Here is an 18,715-nt window from a genome sequence, read left to right as displayed (position 1 = left end):
GTTTATACACATGTGATTTCTTTAATCCTCATAGCAATCCTATGAGGCACTTACTATTATTACCCTCATTCACAGAGTGGTTAATTGTATTGCCCGAGGTCACCTAGCTAGTAAATGATGAACTTGGTCTGATTCAGAGCCTGACTCCTATTCACTATGCAACCCTTCTAATGTCATTTATCTAGAGCAGTTCCCAATTAAAAAAATTTTTATTAAAATAAATTTTGTTTAAAAAAAAATAAATTTTGTTTTATGAATATCTCTTGAATCTGTTCACTTTTCTCCACCTTGACTGCCACCACCACCATCTAAACCACCATCACCTCTCACCTAGACAATTGCAATAGCCTCCTGCTTCCCCTTTTGCTCCCTCCCAACCCTTCTTCAGAATGATCTTTTATGGTAAAACACAGTGTTCCTTCCATGTTCCTTCCATGCCTACAATGCCGCCACAGCCTCCCACCACGCCCATTGCTTCAAGGTGTGCCTCTTCCACCAGACTGTGAGGAGAGACTGTGCATATGTTGTTCAAGTGTTGTCGCCAGCATCTCGGGTCGTGCCTTGCACATAGTAGAAGGTAAATATTTTTTTTCTCGAATGCATGGAATCCAAACGACCCTTAAAAGAAGAATATTAGTCACTTATATAGGAAAATTAAAAATGATGAAGTTGGAGGTATGGAAGTAGGTTTTTCATAATTTGTAACCACATCGGTACTTGTTTATGTTCTTCTTTACTATCCCTTTAGACTGTAAGCTCCATGAAGGCCGGGACCATGTCTGTCTTGTTCCCTATTATATCCTCGCTATATCTCAGGTTCCTAGGAGGTGCTTACTAAGTATTTGTTGTATGAGTAGTTTCAATGACCAATGTGGATTAGAAGCTGATGAATCAAAGATGACCAATAGTACTGGTTATGGCAGAATTGGAACAGGAAAGTATAATCATAGTTGTAAGAGCTATAGAGGGTGAGGATGCTTTCATTCACTTAATAAATATTTATAAGGCACCTGCTACGTGCCAGACACTGTGCTCGGCAGCCTGTGCTGTCATGGAGCTTACAGTCTAGTGATAAATAAACAGGCAGATAAATTTCTCAAGGGAGGGCAGTAAAGTGGTGCTCCAGGGAAGACCTAGGAGGGGACATTTAACCCAGATTTTGGCTATTAGGAAGTGATGTCTAAATGGTTAGTAGCTAAAGGAAGAGGGGGCAGAAAGTGATGGAGAGTATTTGCGTGTGTAAGAGCCCAGAGGCAGGAGTGCCACTGGTAGGTTCTCTACAGCCTAAGGTTCCTTCTTCCTTTCATTCAACCAATTTTTATCGAGCCCGTACCATGTGCCAGGCATTGTGTTAGGCCATCATTAGATTTTTATTTCAAAACTAGTTGCTGAGCCTGGCCAGCCTGACTCAGTGGTTGAGTATCAACCTATGAACCAGGAGGTCAAGGTTTGATTCCCGGTCAGGGCATATGCCCAGGCTGGATCCCCAGTGGGGGGCATGCAGGAGGCAGTTGATCAGTGATTCTCTCTCATCATTGATGTTTCTCTTCTCCCCCTCCCTTTCCTCTCTCTAATATCAATAAAAATACATTTTAAAAAACTAGTTGTTGAAAAACGTACATGTGAAGAAATACAATGAAGTCACTATAGTCAAGCTGCTAAATTACTAAAATAAAGTAGGTTGAGGCATGAGGAAATGATTCTATTCTTGCTTTAACTAGCCTAGGAACTTAAAATTTGAACTTTCTGGTCATGCATCAAAGCCTGGATACACGTAAGACCTCCAGATAACCCCCTGATTACCCCTGAAAAACTAAGGAAAGAATGTTCACATAACCAGATCACCTGACATTTATGATCCAGACCACCAGTCACCTAGAGGATTACCAACCCAGAGGCTAAGAATGCAGGATTGATTCTTCTCAAGAATATATATATATTTTTTACTATAGGAACACTTAGCTCTTCTTCTTCAGACAACTCTGGGTATTGCCTAGTTGTGTTTATGATTTGCAAACCCTAAGACCCTTAAATAAATCATCATTTCTAGCCAAAGCCTCCAGACTCTTTTTTTTACAAAAGGAAAAAATCCACTTTTACTTTTCAATAAGTCTAAATCCTTACTGGATACAGCATTACACAGATTCTGTATCCAATGGCCTTAGAAGGAAGATTGACTAGGAATTTGCCAGGAACCAGTTTCCATGAGCACAAGCTACGTTTCTCCAGCTTACTGTGGTTTTGTTCCCTTGGCCACCAGGTGTCACTGTGTAGTTCGTTGCCTTGTGCACACATAAGCACATCCCTTGCCTAGATAGAATTCAGTTTCATCTCTAGTGTAAACACCTTCGATATTAAGAAGAGTTGTGCGCTCCCAGAGACCCTGCTTATAGCCAGAAGAATATGGCCTTCCAGACACGTTTGCCTTTATAGAAGTCCTGTTCCCAGCAGGCTTCCACAGGCTGCGACATGGCGGAAAGAGTCCTGACTCTTTGAGTTCGTTTGACAATACAGACATAGCATATATCATTTTACATTTATTTTAATAAAAATTTTATTTTTTCTAGGATAAAATATTTTTCTTTTTATTGAATTTATTGGGGTGACCTTGGGTGACAAAATTATACAGGTTTCAGGTGCACAATTCGATAACACGTCATCTGTACACTGTACTAGTATTGTGTTCACCATCCCAAGTCAAGTCTCTGTCCATCACCATTTATCCCTGCTCTGACCTCTTTTCATTAAAAATAATTCCCCCCCTAGTCCTTTGGGAAAACACACTTCTGGGCTGCCCCCCTCCCCTAAAGTTCTTTGTAGATGCTTAATAAATGTTTACTCAATTAATAAATGAATGTATATGAGAGTAACTAATCTGACCATCAGAAAGTAAAAGCCTTGAATAACCACTTAAAAAAAATAGAAACATCCTTTTTTATTTTTAAAAAATATATATTTTTATTGACTTAAGAGAGGGAGAGGGAGAGAGAGATAGAAATATCTATGATGAGACAATCATTGATTGGCTGTTTCCTGCACGCCCCACATTGGGGATTGAGCCCACAACCTGGGCATGTGCCCTGGCTGGTTCATAGGTCGACACTCAACCACTGAGCCACGCAGGCCTGGTGGAAACATCTTTTATAAAAAAAAAAAAAAAAAAAATTGGTTTGAGAGAGGTAAGGGAGGGAGGATGGGAGGGAGAGAGAGAGAGAGAGAGAGAGAGAGAGAGAGAGAGAGAGACATTGATTTTTGTTCCACTTATTTATGGATTCATTGGTTCATTCTTGTGTGTGCCCTGACCGGGAATTGAACCTGCAAACTTGGTGCATCAGGGCAAAGCTCCAACCAACTGAGCTACCCGACCAGGGGGAATGGAATCACCGCTTTTTTAAACAGATCTTTCTTTGATGATGGAAATGTTCTATTTCCTCAGTGTCGGATCATATGGTAAACACCAGCCACATAAACTACAGAGAGCTTGAAAAGTGGCTAGTGCGACTGAAGAACTTAATTTAAATTATTAAATTTAAATAGCCACAAGTAGCTAGTGACTACTGCATCAGACAGCTCAACCTTGAATGGTAGCCCAGTTGAAATAGTCTGAGGTTGAAACTGAGACCAGGCATGTTACCAGCCTCTCTCTTAAAAATGGAGATTGTTAAATGGTTATAAAATGTCTAAATTCTGGGCTGTTGAATACCACCGACAGTAATAAATATCCATGCACAGTGGCAAGCCTTAATTAGCACCTGTCACTGAAAGATGAATAAACTTTGCATCCTGGCATCTTGACAGACACCCAGCCAGCTCTACGGGGTGAAGAGGTTGAAGGCTGGGGACTTTACCTCAGCGCGCGCTGGCGGCCATCCGCGATTCCGAACTGCATTATGGACTTTGTAGTTCAACGTGCACGTGACATCACTACCAGTGTCACCTCTGAGTGGTCTATCGAGTCAACTTCCGGTATCCCGTTGTTCCCTGGGAATTGTAGTCAACAAGTGCCTGCTGGACTTGGGATTTAAGAGCTTTGGAACTACAATTCCCGGCAGGCTACGAGATGCACCCGGTGGTAGTTAATAGTGAGCTGGTGATTGCCTCAGCAGGCGTGAAGTGTGTGCTTCAGTGTCTAGAGAGGCTTGGGTGTCCCGATAGGGAGGTTGAAAGGTTGTAACTACTCCTTTGAGGGTGATCGCCGAGGTCGTGGGTTTGCACTGTCGGCTGGGCAGCGCCATGGCGGTGAGTTTTTGTGGGAAGAGAGTCAGCTCGGCTGGGCCCTAGAACTGGCTGATCTGTGTGTTTTGCAAAAACTAGAGGCTCCATGTGGTAGCCGCTGTCCTGCAGGGAAAAATCCTTTATTTTAAAGAAAGGGGAGGACTTGCCCTCAAAGCTTAAGGCGTGGCTGTTGTGAGGATGTGCCTTTTCTTGTTAGCGGATGAGCCAGGAACTGATGTCTTTCACTTTACAGAGACTATTTAATGTCATGTGTATTACTCCACCTGAGTTTCTAAAACCGATTTGGAGAGGAGTATGTAACATTGATTCCTCCTTTCAACAAAAAATTGAGCGCATCCCGGTAAACACACAAAAATGACTGCATTCACAAAAATGACTGCATTCATGTTGCTTAGATGTGTGTGGGCTACATGCTAAAACATATGGTGTAATATGTCAGGTGTTGATAAGTGCTAAAGAAAAAACTAGAACTGGAAGCGGGACTAGGGAGTATGGGGTGGGATAGGGTTGCAATTTTAGAAAGTTGACCAAGGAAGGTTTTGTTGAGAAGGTGGCATTGTGGCCAAAAGGAAGTAGGGAGCAAGCCATGCAACTACATGTGTCGGGGAAAAGATTCCCAGGCAAAGGCAACCATGAGAGTGAAAAGCAAGGAGGATTGTATGTCTAAAAGACAGTGATCCAGGGGGAGATGATTGGTGATGATGATGATGAATGTGTGTTTGTGTGGGGGCTAGGCTTATCAGTGGGTTGATGTAGGTCATAATTAGGCCTTGAAGGTTGCTGCTTGAAGAGTGGGTTCTGGAAAGACTATCAAGAGAGGGACTGGAGATAATGAGTATGGATAACTCTTGAGGAAGTCTATAAAGGAAAGTGGAAATAGATGGTTAAAAGAGGGTTTTTAAAAAAATATATATTTTATTGATTTTTTACAGAGAGGAAGGGAGAGGGATAGAGAATTAGAAACATCGATGAGAGAGAAACATCAATCATCTGCCTCCTGCACACCCCCTACTGGAGATGTGCCCACAACCAAGGTACATGCCCTGGACTGGAATCGAACCCGGGACCCTTCAGTCTGCAGGCCGACTCTCTATCCACTGAGCCAAACCGGTCAGGGCGAGGGCTTTTTATTTTATTTTTTAAGACAGGAGAAATTATACAGTGCTTCTATGCTCATGAGAATTATCCTGTAGAAAGAGAAAATTGATGCATAAGAGAGATGATTGCTGGAGTGGTGCTCCTGAATAGAATAGGGGGCATGAGATAAAGTGCATCAGTGGGTAGTTAAATAGGACCACATTAATCTATAGTACTGTTGTAGAAGACCGAAGCAACCCAAGCGATGCTTAGAGAAATGGAGTTACACAGCTTTATTACACCGGCGGTCTCAGAGGAGTTGCCTCCAGAGTCTGAGCAAACCGATATGGTGGAAGCCCTTCTCTTATCCCCTTTTGGTTTCTTTGTCTCCCAAATATGGATGGGGACTTCCGGACCTTTCATGGGCTTTGCAAAAATGCCCCGTGGGTTGGGATGGGGGTCTTGAGATCATATCTAAGGGCCTGGCCTGGCACCAGTACTGATAATCCCCTCCGGGGGTTGTGTGTTGTTCATGGTTTATGGCCTCTATAAAATGTGAGCATTAGGTAACAGGTATGGCAAGACCAGATTGTGGAGGAAAGGGGCAGTGACTTAATTATAGGTTATCAAGAATGTGCATTAGGTTACTGCACAGATTCAGATTGCTAGCCCCCCAAATATCAGGGTTACATTGGAATTAGCCTTTTAGCCTTCTCAGTACCAGGAAAGAAGGCAGAATATATGGGTACAGATGCATGTGGCTTGGTAGATGTGATGAGGGAGGCTGTGGACATTTTCTGTTCACTTCTCTTTTCTCATTGAATTAGGAACCAAGGTTTTCACCTAAAAATAAGGATGGGAGAGGAAGTGTTGGGGGGTTTCAGGAGGGAGGAGAAGGTATGAAACAATTGTCTAGGACAGCCGTCAATAGAACTTTTGCACTGTCAAATTTGGTAGCCACTAGCCACATGTAGCCATTGGTCATTTGAAATGTGGCTAGTGCAATGGAAGGACTGAATTTTAATGTAATTTAAAAATTACAGTCATGTGTGGCAAGTGGCTATTGTACTGGACAGTATGTACATTTAAGTTTGAGAAGAACTGGTGTAGGAGAAGGAGTAACTAACTGGATTTCAGGAAATAGTATATTGCTGGACATCACTTTAAGTTAGTGGGTCATGAATTTAAATTGAGACTAGTCCACCTTGGCCAGGTAGCAGGGTTTGTTAGAGCGTCATCACTATACGCCAAGGTTGGGGGTTGATCCCAGTCAGGACACATACAAGAAGCAACCAATGAACGCATAAATATATGGAACCCCCCCCCCCCCCCCCGTCTTCCTCTCTCTCCCTCCCTCCCCCCACTTCCTCTCTCTCTCTCCCTCCCCCCACTTCCTCTCTCTCTCTTTCTCCCCCCACTTCCTCTCTCTCTCTCTCTCTCTCTCTCTCTCTCTCTCTCTCTCTCACCAATCAATAAAAGAAAAAAATAAATTGAGACTAGTCAGCATGGTTGAGTGTTTATCTCCTGCCATTTTCAGCCTGAGTGAAGGAGCAGAGCCATGCTTAGGAGGGCTGGAGTTTTCCAGGCAAGAATGATGACGACAGGGCAAAGGAGTGACTATACCGAAGTACTTAAAGGATAGAAGTGAAGACCTGGGGTGGGAAGGACCTAAGGATTAGTGAAAAAGTGTTGGGATCCATAGTTCTCAGTGGGGTTGAAGAATCATTTAAGTTGGAATTCTAGCAGTTAAGACCAATAATCTCAATAACATTTTTTTAGGTGTTATGCTTGATGTTTAGCATTTTACTTGCATTATCTCATAGAATCTTCACACTAATCTATTTGAGGTAGGTATTCTTATTATCTGCAGTTTACAAATGAAGAAACCCACACTTAGAGAATTTAACCAACATAGCTAGTACATGATGAAAGTGGATTAGAACTTGAACAGATTGACTCCTTTCTCAATCACTATGCTTTCCCGGAAAACCCAGGCCCTCTGGTTCCTGGTCTAATGCTTTTCTTTTGTTCCAGGCTGCTCAGTGCCCTGCCCACCCCACCCCACATGGGTGGTATTCTTAGCCAGTGGAATTTGCAGGTCCTTTTTTTTTTTAGTTGGTATTAATGGGAATGGCTTTTCAATTTTATAAGACCTTACTACATTTTTTCCCTTCTTTTGAAGTCTTATATAAGGAAACTGGCACTATTTATGGCAGATGTTATTGTTTCACTTTATTCACTTCTTGGCCTTTGAAAAATATTCATCTTTTTCACTGTCATGATGTTGATTAGTTTTATTGGGAGAATCCAATAAGAGATCCCTTTAAGAAAGAACAAGTTATAATAATTATAGCTAAAATGTATTGATTGCTTATTCTGTGCCAGGCATTAGTGTTTTACTTAATTTTTCATCAACACAACCCTATAAAAGTAGGTGCCATTATTATCCTCATTTTACTGATGGGGAAAATAAGGCATCATATCTACGAAGAGGTAGAGGTGGGATTTGAGATCATTTGGTCATTTTCTGATCCATTCTTAATTATTGTATTATTCCTAACTGTAAACTAATTGGGGATTTTTTTTTTTTTTGCAAACACCCTCCCATTAGGAAAGTTTCTTTTTCTAAAGAAAACCTTACCAGTAGTAAATTGTGCAAGACAGTAAACATGAAATAGCATGGATAGAACATTAGTTTTAACTTGTAAAGAGCAAACAATATACTTTTTATTTTATAGAGCTTTGGACAGTATTAATCCCTTTGAGTTACACAGTATATCAGTCTAGGGACCTGAGGGTGTATTGTAATAATGATAGTAGCCAACTTAAAAAAATTTATTTTAAAAAATTTTCATTTGGAAAATTTAAATAGTGAACAAAGTAGAGATAGTAGTATTTTGTACTTCTGTGTACCCTAACACAACTTCAAAAATTGGCAGCTCACAGCCAATCTTGTTTCATATATCTTTTACCCGAATCCCGAACCCCCTCAGGATTTTAAGCTAATTTCAGGCATTGAATCATTTCATCTATACATATTTTAGTAAGTTTAAAAAATACATAATGATAAGTTCTCTTAAAACAAAACCACAATGCCTTTTTCACACCTAATAAAAAGCACATGATGTTTAGTTGTTTCTGTGATAATGGTTAACATTTTTTGAGAATTTGCCATGGTGGGTCCAGCACTATAGTAAGTCCTTCACGTGTACGGTATTTTCTCTTTTAATTCTCATAATAATAATACAAGGTAGGTATAATTATTATCTTTATTTTATAGATGGAGAAATGCAGGCTTAAAAAGATTATGGAACTTGTCCAGGGTTCTACAGCTAGTAAGTGGCGGAGCTAAGATGTGGTCGGTACCAAGAGAAAGCAAAGTAGGAGTCAGAAGATGACTCCAGCTAGACCATTTACCGGCATGATGATCGGAGCTTGAGATTCATTATCTTTAAAATGGTAATCGCTGGTCTGCTCACTTGTTAGGTAGTTAACATCAAATAAACCAATGTTCATAAAAGTGTTTTAAGAACTGCAGAAGACTATGAATATAGGAAAAAGTTTATTACCTAGTTTAGTGTTTCTTTACTGGGGGTGATTTTGTCTCCGAGAAAACATTTGGTCTGGAGACTCTTGGTTGTCACAGTTGAGGGGGTTGTGCTACTGGTATCTAGTGGGTAGAAGCCAGAGATGCTCATAAACATCCTACAGTGCACAGGACAGCCCCTGGAAACAGAATTTTGCCCAAAATATCAGTAGAGCCAATGTTTAGGAGCTTCTATCTAGTTAAATAACCTTTTAACTAATTAAAACAACCAATTGCCTAGTTGAATAACCAGTGAAGAAATTGAGGTTTGGGTTGATCAAGTGACTTCCTCAAGTTTATACAAGTTGGGCCAATATCAGATTTCATTACAATCAACCTTTGAGATTTGAGGAACAAGTTTTTCTGAGAAGCAGAAACCTCAAAGAAGAGCTTTTGTGCACCTAGCATGCTCCCTACAGTGAAAGAAATACAGTTCTAAATAATTTGTGAGGATTATTGCTTTCATGGTTATTTTTAAGCAACAAATATTTGTCATGTAACTTCTGTGTCTATGGCATTGTATTTGGTGCTGAGTAAGTAGATCTAAAAGTTGCTGCCTGCCAGGAGTTCATAGCCTCCCTGGGTGAATGTCTTAAGGATCATTTGGTTGCATGCAATGGAAGTAAACTCAAGTTGGTTAAGGTAAAGAGGAATTTAGAACACAGTGGTATTTCCTATAACCCATAACCCTAGAGTAGAAGGTACACCTAGGCTTCATGAGGCCCTAGATACTTTCGGCTTTGTGGGCCCCTTTCTCTGTAAAAAATATTAAAATTACATTTTACAACTATTTTGGCATAAAGACAAATATATTAATGTTATATATTAAAGTTTTTTTTCTTAAATCTAAAAGTTTATTTATTTCTTTTTAAATATATTTTTATTGATTTCAGAGAGGAAGGGAGAGGGAGAGAGAGATAGAAACATCAATGATGAGAGAGAATTATTGATTGGCTGCCTCCTGCATGCCTCCTACTGGGGATCGAGTCTGCATCCTGGGCATGTGCATTTGACCAGAATCGAACCCGGGAACCTTCAGTCCACAGGCCGATGGCTGTATCCACTGGGCCAAACCAGCTAGAGTGTGACAGGTTTCTTTTAATCCACATTTCACCTCTTCCTTGTAAGCTGACATTTCATCTTTCTGTTTCTTGTACTTCTCTTGCACTTGCTTAAAAATAATTTAAAATAGATAAAACTAAAAATAGTAAAATAGAGGTGACATGTTTTTTATGGTATATTTGTACTGAATCTTACCTAATTTTAATACTACTAGTTTTCATTATTACATAATATACAAGATCTCCTTAACATAGTTATTGGAGAGATAATGGTACTTTTTTTTGCTCGGAATTTCCTTTGTATAATACTTCAAATTTTTTAGAAAAACAGTTGTGTAAGAATGCAGTGTATCTGTGAATAGGAAGTGCTTTTTAAATTGTTGGGTAGAAGGGACAGGCAGAGGGCACAATCAAAGGAGAATAGGCGGCTTGGCAAGGTCACCTGTCTAGTGGGCTGTAGAAGTATGAGTAGAACCCAGGTAGGTTCTCGTGTGAAAATGCTACAGAATCTGGAATTGTTAGCAGGTAGGAGGGGGAAGAAAATCTAATTTCAGTCCAGATAATTTTATACCAGAAAATATATTAAGTTTTCAAAACAGACTTAGATTTGTGTATGGTCCATTGGTATCCAGATTTCACCCCGGCCTGTTTCCTAAGTGTGTTCTACTCCACACTCAGCACACCTACTATTAGCAGCTCATTCTTTGCAACAGAGTCACACACTGAGAATGAAGCTCTAACCCTTCTTTCTTTACAGGTAGAGTGATCAGGCATGTTTTGTCACCTTCATCCAAGGGTGGCTTACAGAATGATAGGAATGTTGCCAGGTAGATCCAACATACTAGAGACATGCATGCCATTCTCTTTTTCATTTTAATTTCATATTAATAGTCTGATAACCATTTTGGAGAGAAGTTCTTCATCAGATTCCTTGAAAAAGAGAGACCATGCCAAAAAGATAAAAAGACCATGTCTCTCCCCCTCACCCCAACCCCCCAAAGACCATGCCACCTCTATCCCTTGGGCCTGAACGTCCTCCTTTGCTGGGTATGATTGCAGCTTGGCAAGCAGGCACTTTATAAGTGCAGGGTGGGGACAAACCAAGTTTACAGTTGTCAGTATGTGAAACCACAGAGTTTACTATTATTTTATTGATTGATTTGAGAGAGACAGGAAGGGAGAGAGAGGGAGGGAGGAAAGAAGGGAGAGAGAAAGAGAGAGGAACATTGATTTGTTGTTCCACTTATTTATGTATTCATTGGTTGATTCTTGTATGTGTTCTGACCAGGGATTGAACTCACAACCCTGGCATATCGGGGACACTCTAACCAACTGAGCTACTTAGCCAGGGCCAGAGTTTATTTTTGTATTATTATTTATTAACTAGTAGCCCATTGCATGATATCACGCGCAGTAGGCCGCCCACCGCTCCTGCGGAAGTCGGCGGGAACCGCAGCGTGCTGCTGGGAGCTGTGCTGCTTCCACAGGAGGTGGGCCCGCTGTCTCCTCTCCGGGCCTGCACTTGGCTGCGGAGGCTGCGGGCCAGCCCCCCTGTCCCTCAGAGGCCCTCTGCGGCCAGGGCGTTGCCGGGGTGACGAAGCAAGCTTCCCGCCAGGCCGCTCATGCTGCTCGCTCTCAGCGGCAGCCCCCCCAGGACTGGGGGACTCCAGTGAGGCTGAGGGGACTGGGCACTGCCATCTTGTCGCTAGGGGCGCCACCATCTTTGTGACGGAGCGATGGTTAATTTGCATATTACCCCTTTATTAGATAGAATTAGTGTATAATTTTCCATACATATGAACAACTGTAAACCTACTTTTGCCAACCCTTGTATTTATATATTTTATAAATAGGAACATTTGACAACAGTGTTATGTTATAGTATCTAATTTTTAAAAAGTATTTCAAAGCCTTTTGAGTAATTCTTTAACCACTTTTTTGAGGTTTGAGGTATACAGGTCGTATTAACCCTAATTTTCTTTTCTTTTTTTAAATTTATTTTTATTTTTTAATTTTTTTATTTTTATTAAGGTATTATATGTGTACATATCTTATCTAACCCTAATTTTCTATCTGGTTCATTAAAGTTTGAAGATAACCATGGAAAAATTGATCTTTCAGTAAACAGCTCAGTTCTGTGTGAACCCATTTTTTTTTTTAAAGCAAGCCTGTTGAAGTACAGAGTGGGTTATTCTATCTCTTTTGTGTCTAATAGGAAAGAAAAGGAACAGCCAAAGTGGACTTTTTGAAGAAGATTGAGAAAGAAATCCAACAGAAATGGGATACCGAGAAAGTATATGAGGTCAATGCATCTAATTCAGAGAAGCAGACTAGGTGAGTAATAGTTGGTGAAGTTCTGCACATTGTTTTTGGAAACCAGTTGGCTTTATAGTACAGAAACTGCTCGGTGGAAGACAATGGGCAGAGTGTATTTAGAATGTCCGAGATGGGCTGAAGAAGGTGACTTCCATTTCCTGCATTTAAAATTCGGATCTTCTTCCTTAAAGGATTTTTTTCTACATGAAGAGTTTTTCCAAAACTAGCTTTTCATATTCAAACCAAAGGGGATGTTTTGAAGTTTTATCTTTGCTGACGGGTAAAAGGAAATCCTTCTATTAGAGAGGTTCATATTGTAGCGATAATTATCTTCACAGATGCAAAATATAAATTTTGAAAGTTTCTGTATTAGAAGATCTTATTTCATAAATACTGGACTGCCTTGATGTTAATAATCACTGATAATAAGACAAAGCCTAGATAATGATGTGATATTGAGGAAAAACAAAAACAAAATAACTATCCCAAAATAGTATTACAGTAAATATATGTGTCAATTATAAGATGCATCTCAATTTCAGGCCTGGACTTCTTTTCAGGACTTTCTGATTCCAAAGTCTGTCCTCCTTTCTATTAAGCTACACTCTATAAGAATTTTTAAAATATATATATATTTTTATTGTTTTCAAAGAGGAAGGGAAAGAGAAAGAGAGAGAGAAACATTAATGATGAGAATCATCGATTGGCTGCTTCCTGCATGTCCCTCACTGGAGACTGAGACTGCAACACATGCATGTTCCCTGACCAGGAATCAAACTGTGACCTCCTGGTTCATAGGTTGATGCTCAACCACTGAGCCATGCCAGCTGGGCAAGTCTTTTTTTTTTTTTTTTTTTTTTAAGAGAAATAGAGTTTGCTGTAATATGAAGTCTCTGGTGTTATACTTTATAATTTGAAGTTTCTATTTGGTTCTAAGATTTTGGTCAACTTTAAGGTAATTTAAGTAATCCAAAGTGAACTGACAAAGCTGCTATGTTAAGTGAAAGAAAATGAACTACAGCTATGTGCAGCAATGCTGAAGGAACTTAGACATATCACATTGAGTGGAAAAAAGCAAATTGCAGAAGTCTATATAAAATAACACCATTTTTTATACAGCTCACTAGTGAGGGAAACAAAATGATACATTGTTTAAGGGCACAGATTTAGGTACAAACTTCAAAAACATGAGGGAAACTAAATAATACAAAGTTTAAGGGCACAGACTTAGATACAGACTTAGGTACAAACTATTCAAAAACATGAGTGAAACTAAATGACACATTGTTTAAAGGCACAGACTTAGGTACAAACTATTTAAAAACAAGGGAATGAAAAAGTGAATTTCAAGATAATGGTTATCTCTGGTGAGAAGTAGGGAGGAACACATAGGTAGCTTCCATGGATTCAAAAGTTGGATGGTGGTTTATAGGTGTTCATTTTATTGTGCTTCATAACTTATGTATGTTAGATAACACTTGATTAGAAAAAAATAACATAATAAATGTTAGTTTTAAAAGGTGCTTTTTAAATGAATTTACAACATATCATGCAATACTGAGGATGTTTTATTTTACCTAAGGACTTTGAATTGCTTTATATATATTGTAAAAACAAATTTAACTTAATCAGTAAAACATTAAATGTATTCAGATTCCTAAGTCTTAAAAAATTTAATTTTTAGTATTTTATTTTTACAAAGCATTTTAGCTTAAGTTAAACCTACAAGTATATTTATTTCTTTGAAAAATTATTTAAGAGAGAGGAAGAGAGAAAGAGAAACATTGATTTGTTCCACTTATTTATGCATTCATGGGTTGATTCTTTTTTTTTTCTTTTTTAAAATATATTTTATTGATTTTTTACAGAGAAGAAGGGAGAAGGATAGAGAGTTAGAAACATCGATGAGAAAGAAACATCGATCAGCTGCCTCCTGCACACCTCCTACTGGGGATGTGCCCGCAACCCAGGTACATGCCTTGACCGGAATTGAACCTGGGACCCTTCAGTCCACAGGCCGATGCTCTATCCACTGAGCCAAACCGGTTAGGGCCATGGGTTGATTCTCATATGTGCCCCGACTGGGCATCCAACCTGAAACCTTGGTGTATCGGATGACGCTCTAACCAACTGAGCTACCTGGCCAGGGCAGTATATTTCTTTCTTTCTTTTTTTTTTTTTTTTTTTTAGTATATTTATTTCTTAATAGCCACCTACAAATGTTTTATTCTTTCAAAAGTAAGTTTTAATTTTAGAGAGCTTTTAACTTGGGGTTTATAAACTTAATTTTAAATAACTAAAGTTTGAACAAATTAGTTATAGCAAGCATTCCCTTCACCATACTCTTTCATTGTAAAAGGAATCTAACATTTTCCTGTCTATATTTCCTTTTTCATATGATTGTTTTGCAGCAAGGGCAAGTACTTTGTCACCTTCCCATATCCATACATGAACGGGCGCCTGCATTTGGGACACACGTTTTCTTTATCCAAATGTGAGGTAAAGCTTCCTCTGTTTAATATAATGGGCTGGTGGGTCTTTAATAAATACTAACTTGAAGAAAATGATATTTATATAATTTATTTTCTGGTGAGGGAACTTAGACTTCCTTAATTTTAAGCGTGCTTTTTATATTTAAGTAATTTAATTTTTATATTTAATTTTCATATATTATGTGTGCAGGGGTCTAGGTATGTATGTTCACAAGTAATTTCTAGGTTGGTGAAAAGACACAAAAAGTGGGTTAGAACTTTGGAATGATTATACAATTTAGCTGGTGTGTTAAAGGAGGATGTGAAGAGGACAACTGAACTGATGCTCTTTATGAAAAGTCAGTATTTTCTGTTTGACTCGCATTTAAGTTTCATTTTCTTCCTATAGTTTGCAGTAGGGTACCAGAGATTGAAAGGAAAAGTTTGTCTGTTCCCCTTTGGTTTACACTGTACTGGAATGCCTATTAAGGTAAGATTGCTTTTGAGATTGGTTTCTACCCTTTTTGGCTTAGAGCAAATAGAAATATCTAGTTCAATAGCTTGAAAAGGGATTAAAAAATATTGCTATATTACAGTGTTTTTTTGAAATGAATTTATTATAGTGAAAATTACATTAAAAAAAACAGTTCAAGAAGTCCTATTTTTAAAGGGCACACATTAAGGTTTGTGATTTCTAAGTAATTTTTGATATTGTTTGATTGTCCTATATACTCATATTTCTGTTTTAGAATTATATAACAACTACTACCAAGTAAAATGCACAGTGTTTTGAGCATTCATGACACATATAGGATGTTGGCATAAAGTAATAAACACTTCTATCCATTTTGATCATTTTTTCAAATGTTCAAATGTCTTCTTTTGTCATAAGTTTATACTAGAAATAATTCTCAATAAAGAATAGGCCAGAAAACTAGAGTTGAAAGGATTCCCAAATGTTGTAGGGTTGGAAAGTTTAACTCAGATTTTTTTTTTATTCTTCAACCTTTTATTTTGAAAAACATCAAACCTACAGAAAAAATGAGATAGTACAGTGAACACCCGTACAGCCTTCACTTATAGTTGCCAAGTCTTTTTTTTTTTTTTCTTTAAATATTTTTGATTTCAGAGAGGAAGGGAGAGGGAGAGAGAGATAGAGATGAGAGAGAATCATTGACTGGCTGCCTCCTGCACGCCCCCTACTGGGGATCAAGCCCACAACCTGGGCATGTGCCCTTGACCAGAATCCAACCCGGGACCTTTCAGTCCGCAGGCCAATGCTCAATCCACTGAGCCAAACTGCCTAGGGCTATAGTTGCCAAGTCTTTTTTTTTTTTTTTAATTTTTTTTTATTGAGGTATTATATGTGTACATATCTTACCATTACCCCCCCCCACCCCACACCCACACATGCCCTCACCCCCCAGAGTTTTGCGTCCATTGTTTATGCTTATATGCATGCATACAAGTCCTTCGTTTGATTTCTTATCTACCCTCCCTCTCCCTAACTTTCCCCCTGTAATTTGAAAGTCTGTTTGTTGCTTTAATGTCTCTGTAACTATCTTTTTGTTCATCAGTTTATAATGTTCTTTATTATCCATAAATGAGTGAGATCATGTGGTATTTTTCTTTCATTGACTGGCTTATTTCACTTAGTATAATATTCTCCAATTCCATCCAGGTTGCTGCAAATGATGAGAATTCCTTCTTTTTTTATGGCAGCATAGTATTCCATTGTGTAGATGTACCACAGTTTTCTGATCCAGTCATCTGCTGACTATAGTTGCCAAGTCTTAACATTTTCTTTTTTAATATATTTTTATTGATTTCAGAGAGGAAGGGAGAGGGACAGAGAGAAACATCAATGATGAGAGAGAATTATTGATTGGTTGCCTCCTGCAACGCCCCCTACTGGGGATTGAGCCCACAATTCAGGCATATGCCCTTGACTGGAATTGAACCAGGGACCCTTCAGTCCTCAGGCCGATGCTCTATCCACTGAGCCAAACCGGCCAGGGCGAATTTTTTTATTTTATTTTTATTGTTGCTTCATGATTAGATTTGGGTTAAATATTTTGACCTGAATACTACATTGGTGAGGTGTAAACTTTCCATTGTATCACATCAAAAGGCAGTTTGTCCCATTTTAGTGACATTAAGTTAATACCTGTCAGATCATCCTAAAGATAACTTTTCCCCTTTCTTAATTAAAAAGTAATCTGTGGGTGAGGGGGCAAGTAATGCTTTGAGAGCCTTTAAATATCCAGTTTCAATAACCCATTCTTTTCTCATTTATTAACTGAAATTCTTCCTCATAAAAGAGTGAATTCCCTTTTTAAAATTCACAATTCTATGTTTGTAATTTTTCGTAACTTTAACACTATCTACCTGGTGTCATCTTTGGTGTTTTTTTTTTATATATATATTTTATTGATTTTTTACAGAGAGGAAGAGAGGGATAGAGAGTTAGAAACATCGATGAGAGACAATCATCGATCAGCTGCCTCTTGCACACCCCCCACTGGGGATGTGCCCGCAACCAAGGTACATGCCCTTGACCGTAATCGAACCTGGGACCCTTCAGTCCGCAGGCCGATGCTCTATCCACTGAGCCAAACTGGTTTTGGCCATCTTTGTTTTTGACACTGAACTCCTTATGGTATAATTGAGGAGAACTGGGGTAGGAAGCCCAGATTCATGTGTTAGTTTTGCAGCTTAGTAACTTTATAAGTTTGGATAAATAACTTAATCTCTCTGTCTCTTTTCTAACTTCATACCTGCTGGGATGATAACTAATAGAGTATATATGACAATCATTAAATTGAGAAATGCTATTAGTCATGTTGTTATTCAAAATAATTACACATTATATCTTACATATCCCTGTAATTCGAATGCCTAACATGTAGTATACTACATTAAGTACTCTAGGTGTTAAATAAATGCTTGCTGAGTAAATTAAGTAATACTAATTTATAAATTGGGGAATTTTGTATCATTTGGGTTTTCTGTAATGATCTGTATGATATATTGCAAAAAAATTTAGTCAATTTTAGTGGGCCATAAAAGAAAACCCCCCAGATTATTTCTACCTTGAATTCTGAACTTCACTGTCTCTAATGTTGTGTTTGCTTAGGCCTGTGCTGATAAGTTGAAAAGAGAAATAGAGCTCTATGGTTGCCCCCCTGATTTTCCAGATGAAGAAGAGGAAGAGGAAGAAGTCAATGCTAAAACAGAAGATGCAATAATTAAGGATAAAGCTAAAGGAAAGAAGGTTTGGTGGTTGATGAAACTTATTTTGGTTGAAGTTTTATATTGATGTTTATCTGATTTATATGTTCATTCCAAGTACTAGCCCAGTATATGTATTTTTAGAAAGTTCATGAAACCCTGGCTCCATTATAGCACCATGGGACTCATTCTATTCTCCCTTTTCTTTTTTTGTGACCTTTTTCTCCAACAGTGAGAAACCTGACTCATTATTTGCAGAAGTGTACCACTAGTTTCAGAATTGCTAACCTATAATCGTGTGAGAAATAATTTTACTAACTAAAGGGCAGTGTTTGTATATAGTTCTTTTTGTCTTTTAGATAACACACTGTTTTTCTTTTTTTAAAATTAAAAAAAAATTTTTTTTTGGTTAATCCTCATCTGAGGATATTTTTTTCCATTGATTTTTAGAGAGAGTGAAAGGGAGAGAAGTAGGGAGGGAGGGAAGGAGAAAGAGAGAGAGAGAGAGAGAGAGAGAGAGAGAGAGAGAGAGAGAAACATTGATGTGAAAGAGGCACATTATTAGTTGCATCCCACCCTGACTCTGGATGGGGATTGAACCTGTAACCCAGATAGATGCCCTTGACTGGGAATGGAACCCAAGACCCTTTGGTACTAGGGCTGATGTTCCAACCACTGAGCAACACTAGCCAGGGCAACACACTGTTTTTTAAAGTTACTTCCATAGCTTCTTTTTT

At 38.7% G+C, this 18,715-nt stretch overlaps 1 protein-coding gene across 1 annotated transcript in view; it reads left to right on the top strand.

Annotated features, from left to right (window-relative positions):
- Positions 1-4,083: 4,083 nt before the first annotated feature.
- LARS1 (leucyl-tRNA synthetase 1) overlaps positions 4,084-18,715 on the top strand; it is a 55,970-nt gene continuing 41,338 nt past the window's right edge. The window contains exons 1-5 of the mRNA XM_079772525.1: positions 4,084-4,239; positions 12,176-12,294; positions 14,688-14,775; positions 15,157-15,237; positions 17,884-18,021. Coding sequence (XP_079628651.1) covers positions 4,234-4,239; positions 12,176-12,294; positions 14,688-14,775; positions 15,157-15,237; positions 17,884-18,021 — 432 coding nt within the window. The 5' untranslated portion in view covers positions 4,084-4,233. The remainder of the gene's footprint in view (positions 4,240-12,175; positions 12,295-14,687; positions 14,776-15,156; positions 15,238-17,883; positions 18,022-18,715) is intronic.

Source organism: Cnephaeus nilssonii, assembly GCF_951640355.1.
Source record: "Cnephaeus nilssonii genome assembly, chromosome: 5".
Lineage (NCBI taxonomy): Eukaryota > Metazoa > Chordata > Mammalia > Chiroptera > Vespertilionidae > Cnephaeus > Cnephaeus nilssonii.
Note: the sequence above shows the minus strand (reverse complement) of the source record. Positions and strands in the feature narration are given on the sequence as shown.